Source organism: Muntiacus reevesi, chromosome 7 (genome assembly GCF_963930625.1).
Source record: "Muntiacus reevesi chromosome 7, mMunRee1.1, whole genome shotgun sequence".
Taxonomy (NCBI): domain Eukaryota; kingdom Metazoa; phylum Chordata; class Mammalia; order Artiodactyla; family Cervidae; genus Muntiacus; species Muntiacus reevesi.
In genome coordinates this window covers 62,946,063-62,958,740 of record NC_089255.1, presented here as the reverse complement: position 1 = coordinate 62,958,740, position 12,678 = coordinate 62,946,063, and the positions used below count along the sequence as shown (strand labels likewise).

The 12,678-nt window shown below is 45.1% G+C and overlaps 1 protein-coding gene across 2 annotated transcripts in view; it reads left to right on the top strand.

Annotated features, from left to right (window-relative positions):
• Positions 1-4,662: 4,662 nt before the first annotated feature.
• The window catches only part of SORD (sorbitol dehydrogenase), a 31,978-nt gene continuing 23,962 nt past the window's right edge, over positions 4,663-12,678 (top strand). Inside the window, exon 1 of one of the 2 annotated variants that reach the window (XM_065941217.1) lies at positions 4,663-4,872. In XM_065941217.1, coding sequence (XP_065797289.1) covers positions 4,810-4,872 — 63 coding nt within the window. In that variant the 5' untranslated portion in view covers positions 4,663-4,809. Of the gene's footprint in view, positions 4,981-12,678 lie in introns of both variants that reach the window. The other variant, XM_065941218.1, reaches the window with a different exon arrangement.

The following is a 12,678-nucleotide window of genomic DNA, read 5'->3' as shown; positions in this document are numbered from 1 at the left end:
CATGCAGCTGCTTGAGGGCCTGGATCAGGCTCTGTCTTTTGTCACTGGCCTGCACCAGGGCACTCACCTGCATCTAACCCCTCCAAATGTGTACCTGTGTGCCCTTAGCCCAATCCCAGGTGGGCCCCACTGCCACATGCTGGTGGTGAGCCCCCGCAGCCATGGGAGTGCACCAGCCAGCCAGGCATACACAGTCGGCCCCGGCCCTTGCTGCCTGCCCTGGTCCCACCAACTCCATGTGTGTTTGCAAATACCCCCTGCCACTGCAGGCGCCAGCAGCGAGCCCCCGAAGCTGCCTGTGTGCATAGATCCAGCCACCACTGCTGCTGCCCTGGTCCATAGCAGCTGGATCTGGAGACACTGCTGAGGACCCCAACAGCCCTTGCAGTCTCTGCGGACTCCCAATATCACTTGTCCAGGGCTGTGGACCCTGACGGACTGAGAGAAATGAGTCACCATGACCCCCGGTCCTGGTGCCACCAAAAGGAGTTCATCACCACTAGACCTATGTATAAGAAATGCTGAAAGGAGTTCTTCAAGCTTCAATGAAAGGATGTTAACTAGTAATAGGAAAATAAAATTATATTCCAACAAGTTGAATAGCTTAGAAGAAATGGATGAATTCCTAGAACCATATGATCTACTGAGTCTGAATCATGAAGAAATAGAAAATCTAAATAGACCAATAACAAGTAAGGAGATTGAATCAGTAGTTGAAAATCTCTCAACAAAGAAAAACCTAGGACCAGATGGCTTCATAGGTGAATTCTTCCCCAATTCTTATGAAACTCTTCAAACACTTGAAGAAGAGGGAAGACTTTCAAACTCATTTTATGAGGCCTACATTACTCTGATGCCAAAGCCAGATAAAGACATTACAGGAAGGAATTCCCTAACGGTCCAGCGGTTAGGACTTGGCACCTTCACTCCCAGGGCCCAGGTTCGATCCCTGTTCAGGGACCTAAGATCCTGCAAGCATTGCGGCCCAATTGAAAAAAAAAAAAAGACATTACAGGATATAGACCAATATCCCAAAGATCAGATGAATATAGATACAAAAATTCTCAATGAAACACTAGCAAACCAAATTAAACAGCATATTAAAAGGATCATTCACGGTTATCAAGTGAGCTTAATCCCTGATGCAAGAATGGCTCAACATAATGCAAATCAAAATGAGTAAATTTTGGAGATCTTAATATACACCTTAGTGACTACAGCAAGCAACTTGAAGTATTCTTGAAAGTTGCTGTGAGAGTGGAGCTTTAATGTTTTCACCAAAACAATGACAACCAAAAGGTAATTACATGAGCTAAATGATGAGCTAAAGCTAATAAACTAGCCCTGCAGTTTTAAACATCTCCTAATATAAATGTGTCAAATCATCACATTGTACAGCTTAAACTTACACAATGTTATAGGTAATTAATATTTCAATAAAGCCAGAAAAACACACCAACACACATTTATTCTCTTACAATTCTAGAGGTCAGTAGTCTGCAATCAGTTTCTCTGGGCCAAAATCAAGGTGTCTGCTTCCTCCTGAGTCTCTCTGGGAGAATCTAATTAGTCATCTTTACTAGCATCCAGAGCTGCATCTTTGTTGACAACTTTCTCTATCATGAAAGCCAGCAGTTAGCATATTGCTTCAGTTCTCACAGCAACGAAGACCCAGCACAGCCAAAAAGAAATAATAAATATATTAAATTATTAAAAATAAAAATCTTGGATCTGTCCTCTTCACTCCATCTCCCTTCCACCAACTGTCTAAGTCCAAGTTACCACCCTCAGCTGACATCTGGCAGTCACCTTAACTGTCCACTTGCTTCCACTTCTCTGTCCCAGTTGCACTGCTACCACTCCCACCAAGTGCCTCTCTCCCTTGGGTAGCTCTAGACTGAAGTTCCCTGCTCTCTTAGTTTTTTCTCTAACCTTTCTTTCTTGAGATTTGTTAATGGCAGATATATTACCAGTTCCTTGGGGGAAGTCCATTAATCTCACCCGCTGCATATGAATTTTACTGGTTTAACTCTCTTGAGTAACCTTATTTGTAAGATCTGCAGGAAATCTCATGGCTGCTTTTGTGGTTGTTTTTTTCTTTCTTTCTCTTGTAAATAACCAGGTTTGAGTAATTGAATACTTGATGACAAAATGGAGAAGTCTGTAAATCAGAGATTTTATAACTGTTTTGACCTTTGGAACACTAAGGCCTTGCGACATACTTATTTTTCTTGTTAATGCACTGTGCAAAATTCCAGATCTGTAGTGACCCAGTATCAGTGAAGGATGTTTCCCCTTTCTCTGGATATGTGATCCCAGAAGATATGCATCCTGTGATTTAATTTTTAAATTTCAAATTAAATTTTTCTGGCAGAATTCTATTGACAAGTTGTTGAAGTTGTACTCAGCGGAAAGAGTGCCTAAAAGTGCTGTGCTGTTTGGGAAAGTTAGGCCCAGGCCCAGAGAAGCTGTTCTAAGCAGGCCAGCAGCAAAGGCAAAGCCAGCATTTTATCCTTTATTCAGTAAAATGCCTAAAAAGAATCTATTCCTTACCACTGTGAAAGCTGTTAGGAAACTACATAGAAAGATGACAACTAGTTGTTTAAATACTGTAATAAGGACTTTTTTTGTCTTAAAAATGTCAATTTCTTAAGAATCTTTATCAACTCACCTTGTTAACTTTTCTATAAAGGGCCCTAGTCATAGAATATATTTTTAAGTGTATTTCTTGGACTTCCCTGGTAGCACAGTGGAAAAGAATCTCCAATGCAGGAGACACAGGTTCTATCCCTGGTCTGGGAAGATTCCACATGCCTTCAAGCAATTAAACCCCTGTGCCACAACCACCGAGCCTGTGTGCTGTAACTACTGAAGCCCGCACACCCTAGAGCCTGTGCTCTGCAACAAAAGAAGCCGCTGCAATGAGAAGCCCACTCACCACAACTAGAGTAGTCCCTGCTCACCACAACTAGCGGAAGCCAACGCAACAGCAAGGAAGACCCAGCACAGCCAAAAAAACAGAAAGTATCTCCTGCCCGTCCAAATCTCTTGGTCTTCGGCCAACAACCTTCAAGAGAGTTTCAAAGTGCTATTGCTCGGGAGAAAACAAACACCACTCCAAGTGTGGCAGTTGTGTCATTATTTTAGTGACTTTTGGTTCTGATGTTCTATTTTCTTAAAACTCAAAGTAGCCTTCAGCTCTTCAGCCATTCCTGAGGCTTTCACCATCTTCAGCTTTACTCACTGGAAAAACCTTCTGGGAGACTGATGAAATGATACAAAGCAAGAAGGTGAAGCTGAGCTTTAAATTCAGGTGCACGAGTGAAGGCAAGCAACCCCAACCCCTAGTTAGTCATCTCTCTACAGCCTGCTCAGCAGAGTGCAGGAGCAGCCTGGGGAGCCAGCCAAGCACAGCCCAACCTTGTGGGAGGTGTCTCAAAGCAAAAACATGACTGACTCTGTAAGTCCCCTACAAAATCCATCCCATTGCCTTGTTATACCTTGTAATACTCCCCCCCCCCACACACACACACACTTCCCTTTGTGTCATTATTGGCATTCCAAAATCTGATCCATGTTCATCATCAAATATTCTTTTTTGAGCTCCTTCATTGTATAGACCAGTTTACCAGGGTCTGTTTAAGAAATGAGGCCTTAGCCCCAGTGGGTTTCCAGTACATCTAAGGAAGGGATGATTACTAGTGAAAAGACAGGCCATGCCCCATATGTGAGTAGGTGCCACACTGAGACATCTTCAAGAAATAAGGTGCTGAGGAAAGTGTCCAGCAGTAGGTGAGAGGATCTGGTAGAGCATCTGGAGGAGGAGAAAAGGTGTAAGGATTGAAATCCATACACTGTCTTCAAAGTCCTCAAAGCAGGGTGGGGTCTTTGCAGACTTAGGCCGTCCCAAAGGGCAACTCTCTCCCCTTAGAGTTAAACTTCACTGTGTCTTGAAGGGGAGAGAGGCTTAAAGGAAGAATTTGGGCAGAAATCCTGCTTCTAATGTAAAAAGCAGAGCTGGGCAAGAGAAAGGGATTCACAGATTCCATTGCATGGCTTCTTTACACTGACGCATCAGGCCCACTGGGTGATGCACCGTTTTATTCATTCACTTCTGGTGCCAGGAACTTTGCTAGATTCTGGGGATATGCGGCCAACATAGACACTGCATCAGTGCAGCACCTGTTCTCCACTTGTATACCATTGGACACCTGCAGCCTCAGCAATCTCAATGCTAATAATACAGACCCTAAGGCCTCAGTTGAGACTAGACTTACTGGATCAAAATCTCTGTGCTGGTCCTGAGAAACTGCCCCACACTGCCCATCCTCATTACTCGGCAGCTAAAGCTTGAGAACTCTGGTCTGAGGGGTGCTGCCTTTGCAGACTACATTCAGGGCAGACTGGTCCCTTTGGATGTCAGACAGACCAACTGTGCACTGCAGGTGGAGCTGGGTTGGTCTTCTTCACCCCTCCCCACCCGCTTCCTACCTCTCCCCATCCCTTCCCTACCCCCTCCTTTCACTCTCTAACCTTCACACTCTCCCCTCACCCGTTCCTCCTCCCCTCTCCCGCCCCAGGCTAGCCCCGGGGAAGGCTAGCCCCGCCCCTCTCCGCTAGCCCCGCCCCTCTCCGCTAGCCCCGCCCCGGCTGTCAGGGACAAGGAGGCCCCTCCCCGGGTCGGGCGCGCGCTCCCAGTCAAAGCCCAGCCTCCCGCCCCTCACCCCCAACCGTCCAAGGGGCCGCCAACCAAGCCACCTCACGACCTGCGGACAGCGGCCCCGACTCGAGAGGGAGAAAGCGACAGACATGGCGGCGGCCAAGCCCGAGAACCTCTCCCTGGTGGTGCACGGACCCGGAGACTTGCGCTTGGTAAAACTGGATCGGGAGTGGGAAGACTAGCGTGTTCCTGCCCTACTCGCCTCCAAGCCCAGCCGCGGTCTCAGCTCGCCAGTTCCAGCGCGGTGCGGGCCCCACACTGTGCGTCCTGGCCCGGCGGTCGAGCTGGTTACCATGTTGGGGGGAGGGGGACAGTTGGCCGTTGGTCCTAAGGTGCTGTGAGCAGGGTTCTTGTAAGGTGCCTCCCGGAACCTAGCCCCGTGGCCGGCACGTGGCCAGAGCCCAGGAAGGTTGCAAAACAATTGAAGCCCTCCTTTGCCAGCTTCGGGTTCGTAGCCCTGCCCCTTGTCCTTGCATTTTGCAGAAGTGATATCAGACAGGCTGCCTCATTTAGGACACGTGCTGGGCTTCTTTTCTGGGTAGACAGTGCAGGCAGAAAGGAGGGTCAGAGGGACATTTAAAAACTGTGGAACTCGTATTTAATCTTTCTTGCTTGGGGCTGATCACACACACACCCTTTGCAGGATTATTATGATCAGCAGAATTCCTAGCACCTAATAGGTACTCCGAAAGTGCCAGCTTCTTCCACCTTTAGTGCCAGCACAGATCTCCATCTCCAGGACTCTTGGTGTCGCCATGATTGTGCCAGATTTCTGGATCTTGATAGTCTTCATGTCTCTAAAGTGCCTTTCCTCCTTACCTCTCTTAGTCCACACCTGGTTTCTTTTTCAGCCATTTTCCATTCCATTCCTTCTCCCTTGTCCCTTTAAGAGCAATATGTATGTGTCTCCTCCACCCCAGACCCTGCCTCTGCTCCCTGGCTCATGGGACCAAAGTTCTGGGAGCTGCGGAGTCAGCCCTGTAGTTGTGCCAGGGCTCCTTTGACAAAGTCCGTCTCAGATGGAGCTGGGTAGTTGGTATGTGGGACGGGTCCTGTGCCAGCCATCTCTCCTGTTCCCTAGTACTTCCATCCCCCTCAAAGAGAATATGCACCAGGATCTAAATTGGAGAGACTTGGAAAATTATCCAACTTTAGTAGTTCTTGACCATTTGATAATCTGTGGTTTCTGTCCCCATAAAATGCAAACAGATTGAGTTTGGCAGCAATTTCAGAGTTCATGGACTTCCTTTATGGCCCTCCTTCATAGACCCTCTAGAGGTCTGTGGACCCCAGACTAAGAATGCCTGCCCAGAGCCAACTCAGTTGAGGAAAGTGCCATCCCCAAGGTGACAGGCTTCATTAGTTAACAGAGCCCAGAAAAACCCAGGGTTCCAGACTCTTATTCCAGTGCTCTTTCTACTCCCCTTAGAGCCTCCAGCCAAGATCCTGAATTAAAGTGACACTATTAGTTTTTATTGCTGCAAACACCAGATGGTATTAGGAAGAAAGGAAAGTGGTACAGCTATACACAGCTTACAGAGTGATCTCAAACTCAGCCCTGCATCCTGCAAACACTTACTGGATGAGAGGCATCCTGCTGTGTGCCATACACTGGGCTGGGGGCTCAGAGAGGAGGAGGAGGACACAACCCTGACACCCAAGCTGCTCTAGACACTCAGACAGATGCACTAAACGATACAAGTGTGAGGGCTTTGCTGGAAGCCACAGAGAGTCAAGGCCTCACAGGGGCCTTTAGCCCAGGGAAGAGGCCCTAGAGGAGATGGATGCTACTTGAGGACAGAAACTAGGGGATATTCAGATAAGTGGAAAAACAAGTACAAACTAAGGGCAGTACAAAATTGCGTGTTCTCTTTTCTGGTCTTGTAAATATGTGATGTACCAAATGCTCAGACTTCCCAGGTGGTGCCAGTGGTAAAGAACCCCCCTGCCAGGGCAGGAAACATAAGAGTTGCGGGTTCAGTCCCTGGGTCAGGAAGATCCCCTGGAGGAGGGCATGGCAACCCACTCCAGTATTCTTGCTTGGAGAATCCCCATGGACAGAGGAGCCTGGCGGGCTATAGTCCATAAGGTTGCAGAGAGTCAGACACAAATGAAGCAGCTTATCACACAGGCACTGAATGACCAGGGCCTGCCTTAAGGAAAGTCAGTGTACCTAATAATAAGCAGAACTGTAATTACAACCCCAGGCTCTCCTTTGCCTTAATTTCTAAATTCAGGCTCTCCCACTGCTCAGCCAAACTGTTTATGTGGCTCTGTAGAACTAAGCATAGAACATAGATGAGGGTGGGGAAGCTCACCTAAAATTGGTTTTATCAACTGTGCCTTAGGATTCACCCACTGCCCAAAATAGGGGCTGGGATGGGGTGAGTGTATCCAGAAGAGATGAGAATGTGATAGGCTGAAGAATGAAGCCTATGGTGGTGGGGTTGGTATACTCACTGGGTGAAAGGCTTCAGGGTGGATTCAGGAAGACCCCAACTCTTGAAGGTGATGGGGTTTGTTTACTGGACAAAAGAGAGTAGATTAAAATGATAAGTTTGGGTTTGAATTTAAGATGTCTCTGGGACAGGACATTTTGGTGTCTCTGAGAACCTCCCAGATTCCTCTGTCCATGGGATTCTCCAGGCAGGAATACTGGAGTGAGTTGCCATTTCCTTCCCCAAACACGTGCAACCCAACACAGACCCTTCTGGCCCTCACCACTCCCTCCTGAGCATGCTTGTCCCCCAGCACCTCCAGAGGGAGCCAACTGGTGGGATATATCTGCCCTTGCACCCCCTTCCTTAAAGCAGATAGGCTAAGTGGTTTGGGGTTGAGTTGGGAGTAGACATCTCAGTGGCCACTTGAAACTTGTGGCCTGCCTACCAGGAAGGAAACCTGATACCCTCTGCCTTCCTCTGACCTGTCTGTGAAAAAGGCAGGATTCCCTTTTCTTTCTCCAAGCTGTGGCTGCAGGGAAGGAAAAATTAAACTCCTTCACTATTAGGTAACTAGTGATCACCGCAGTCACAGCAAGGGAGGAGTCAGTACTCCTTGGCCTGGGGACTTGGGCCTCTACTGTGGTTTGGGCTCTGGGGCATTTGTGTAAATCAGAGTGGGAGTGCGCACACATATATATACTTAGAGATTGCGGGTTTCTTTATAATTCCTTATAATAAGGACTTAGACCGTTCACTCCTTTACTCTTCCTTACCCCCACCATTTTAAATAAAGAACATGTGGACTTGAAAGAAACAATGGAAGAGGTGATCAAGCTGTTGCACAGAGACAAACAGCTTATCAGCAAACACTGTCAGCTCGCTGAAGTCCTCTTCAAATGGAGACAGTAATGAGATCACAAGCCAAGTAGGGGCTAGAGTGACCAGTAGCTCTACTGCTTCTGGTTGTGTGACTTGCCAGATTACTTTCCATTTCAATTTCCTGTCTTTATAATGGGGATGATAGTAGTACTCACCTCGGAGTTGTGTGAGAATTAGATAGTATTGGAGAGCAAGAAATTTTCCTGTACCCTTCTAGGTTCTTCTGGCTGGTCTGAGGTAGGACCTTGACATGAGATAGGAGAAAACCAAACAAAATTTTATTAAACGTGCATACATGAGAGAGACCCAGGAAAACTGAGAAACTTGCCAAAATGGCCAAAGCCCTCACCTTAAACACCATCCACAACTAAAGAGAAAGGAATAAGTGGGGGAAAAAAAAAGAGAGAGAAAGGAAAATGTTGAGGGTGGGGAGAGTCAGTTATGGGAGGTTGCCAGGGAAAGCTCAGAAAACAAGGGTAAGGTTATCATACAGATTTAAGTCATTGCCGTCTCCACTGACGAGTTTCGAGAGATTTGGTCATCTTCCTCTATTTGGTATATTGAGGGAGATACCCTTATAAATGGAGATTTTCCTTACAAATGTGTCACTTGGGTTTTCAGAACTTATTAAAAAAATAACCAGCTTAAAATAATTAATATGCCCAAAAGACATATTTTGGGATGGTAAATTCTGCAACGTTACAGAATTCTTTCTCTGAATTATTATTTCATGGAGTTGGGATATAAAATAGTCTAATTAGTTTTTCCCCAAAGAAGCTATTTGAGGGATAGTTTGTGTTTCCCCAACTATCTGAGATAAAGGACCAATTTTATTTTTGTTTCCAATTGGTCATGGATCAATATGTTTGTATCACTGCATTTGGATGTTGTAGCAATGTCAAAATGCTGTAAACATTTCTAAATGCCCCTGCCAATAGTTTCTGTACGTATTGCATCACCTATCAGCAGCAGTCCATCGACCATGCTGAGAACACGTTATCTCCCTTATTATTGCCGACCGGCTCTTTCAGATTTCAGATAGGAGTCTGGGGACAGGGAAAACAAGAACAGCACAGCCCCCACCTGGTGGAGGGGATGTAGTCAGATTCTTTTGTTTATGATTAGCTGTATGAAGAGGGAACTGGTTAAGGGAAAATAATCATTTCAGAGTGATGGGTTGATGTTGTTCAACTATAAAGGGCAGAGAAAATAGTGCATCAGCGTCGAGTTTAAATTTTAATCAGAGCACCTTGAAGATATTTCTTAGTTTTTGCTCTGTGAGGAGATGTGTTATATCTGATGTCAAAAGAATTCCTTTGAATCTATATGATTCCTTTGAATCTATATTTTAAAAAGTAAGATAATTCTGAGTCTGTAATACACATTCTTTCTTACATATACACTTTGCTGTTAAGATTTTGGGTGAGGAGGAGAGAATTGTAGAAACAGGGGAGTATGAACACATGGCAGCTGTGGTGATCCTAAATGTCAGGTCCCTCTCCCTGGTTTTGCTACCAGTAGGCCTGCCAGCTTCTATAGGATTAAATTAAAGGGCCCTGAAAGGCTTAAAGGAGCAGCTGGGCTAAACTGGGAGATTACTGTAAGTGAGGCTGCTTAACCCTTTAATACCTGAGCTAGACTTATCAGTCAGAGGCAGTTGAAGCTGAATCTAAAACTCCTTCAGAAAACAGGAAAATGGGGTAGTAGCAAATAGGCCAAAGAAATAGCTCCTTTCTTTTTTTAATCTTAATTATGTTCCAACAATAAAACAAAACCAAACCAGATAAAAACAGGCAATTAAATCCAGCAAATACCACCATCTGTGCCAACAGAAGCCATGGAAGGGCAATGCCAAAGGCCAAATGCAAAAGGCCAGGAAGTACAAAGCTAACATTTTCCCCTAAGAGCAGGAAGAGCAGTAAACAATACCACAAACAGGATTTTAATATTTTATATTCTAAATCCTAGTACTACTAAGAAACCTGGTAAAAGTAACCCTGTTCTGGTAGGAAAACTAGAATTATAAGTGGGTGTGGGGTAAATTTCTTTCAAAATTGCATGACAGAGAAATTAAGGAGGAGAAATGTATACTCATACATAACATTGATGTCCACTTCATAAGTTTTAGTGTGGCTGTTAAAGCTGGCAGTTTTCCCCAAACCAAATTTACATGAAGAACATTAATTATTGGAGAAAATATGGTCAGATTTTGTGAAGTGATATTCAGCTCAATAATTTTTTAGAAATGTTAATGTTCAGTTACCTAGACCTGAACACAATGAGCACTTAATCAGTAAATAAAGAACCACCTAATAGCTTCATGTGTAGTTATGTCCATATGTTTTGAATCAGGAGGAATCTTTTTTAAGTATTACCACTGAGAATCTTTTAACCATCGTGTATGGATTCAATTGTAGGTGCTGCGGAAGCTCAGGGGAGGGAGGGTGGTGGGGATAGAGAAAGTTTTTTTGCAGGAGGTGTTTCTCTCCATGTTCATGATTCAGCCATGCCAGTCCCAGGGGTGCAACCATCTATTGAACAACCCCACCTGGATGTCCCTGACACTGCAGTCTCTCCACACCCAAACCTCAAATCTCCCTGAGTTCCCACAGGAATTAGGAAGCCATTCCAGATGACTCCCTTCCCCTCACTTCTCACTTCCTTTGGGATCTCAAGGAAGAAAAAAGAGGATTGACCAGTGGAGAAATGGCCCCCTTGAGGTGAGGGGGTGAGTATGGGGTGGTTTGGGAATTGCAGGAGGCTTGCAAGGAGGTAGATAGCCTGCGAAATGAGGGGGTTTAGGATTTTGCAGGATCACTGGGCACTTTAAATGAATTTGCAATTTAAAAGATTGTTATCAGCAGAAGGCTGGTTGGAGCCCAGAGAGCCTGGGCTGGAGGCTGGAGACCAGCTTAGTGAACTTTGCAGGAATGTCTGACCCTTCTACTTTGACCTCGAGTTTGCCAGGACCAGTGCCGGCTAGAACAAAGCCTCTTAGGATAAAGTGGCCAAATGGAAAGCCTTTGAATTTTCCTCATACCCTCAAAACACCTTTCAAGCCCTCAGGGGAGGGGGAAAGTTGAGGAGTGAGGGAAGCAAAAATAAGATTGTCCACTCTGGTCTCCTTAAGGGTGCAGGGCAGCCAGCCAGCAGGTTGACAGGAGACCTGGCTGGTAGAGCAGGTGGCAAAGGTTGGCTGCAAGGACCTGGGGTGAGAATGGCCCCTTTCTCCCAGCCGTGCCTGTTGTCCCTTACTCTGAGGCAGGGGGCACGGTCTTTACACTCAACTGTTAGAATCAAGCCTAAAAAATGCTGGAATCCTACTTGACTTTTCTTCTAAATTCCAGCCTTTTCAAAAGCAGTCAAGTTCTCTTAATGTTGACATGAGAAACGAGAAATACAGCTTTTCCCCAAAATAGTTTTAAAAGTTACCCTTTCAAAAGAAAAAGGACACGGTTGTCTAAAGCTGGTTCAACCATGTTGTGAGCTGATTATACAGAAAGGATTTTGATTTTATTTCTTTTGTAATAAGAGCTAACATTTACTACAAGTCAGGCAGTCTTTTTTTTTTTTTTTTTTTTCTTTTTGGCTGAGCTGCACAGCTAGTGAAATCTTAGTTCTCTGACCGGGGATTAAACCCAGGCCCTTGGCAGAGAGAGTTTGGAGTCAGTGGACCACTGAGGAATTCCCAAGGGCTCTCTCTTTTATGATTATCTTCATTAGACAGAGGAAGAAAATTGAAAGCACAACGATGTTATGTAACTGCCCCAAGGACACACAGTTCCTGGAGGGGGACCTGTATTTCAACACAGACAGGTGATTCCAGAGTCATGTTGGCTGGAGGAGGGGGTGGGCACCTTCTCCTAATTTCTCCTCATCCTGAGATCATTACTACCATCCAGGCAAGATGTACTCAGATGGACAACTGTAAGTTGAGGAAAGGGGGCCAATAGGGCATATTCAAGGAATATATATTTAAGCTAATTTGAGAAAATATATTTAGGAAAGGCAAGATAACATTTCAGATGTGAGATTCCCCTGAGATAATTCTGTGTTCCCACAGAGTTCTTCCTGAAGTATTTCCATGATTTATTTGTGGAGGTGGTGGAGGGGGAAGACCTGAAGGGCACAGAAGGGACTCAAAGTGAAAATGCTGTAAAATTTATATAACTCAGTAAAGAATGTTACTCAACTCCTTTCTATCCCCTGGTTACTATCACTCACAGAAAGATAAGAAATCCTGTTCAAGAGACTTTGAATATGCATGATGACAAACATTTGGGAATGAAGAAAGGGGCCAGGTTTTTTTTTTTTTTTTTTTAGGGGCCAGGGTTAAAAGTGAAATTTCGAGATCTCAGAGGAGCTAAGAAATTTTGATACATGAGAAATAGAATAAATTAATATCACCGCCGTAATATGAGACAAAAAAGGAGATTAAGTAAACAGGATTTAGCCAACATCATACCAAGGAACCAACCATAAGTGAAAAGCAAGATTTTTTTAGTAACCATGCTGTAATAACTTTCGAAAACATTGTGAGCCCAGCAGCCATGCTTAGGATAATATTTACAAACTTAAGGACTGATCTTAACATGGTCTTGTGCTCGGGTGGCATGTCTCCTGCAGAGAAGGGAGAGG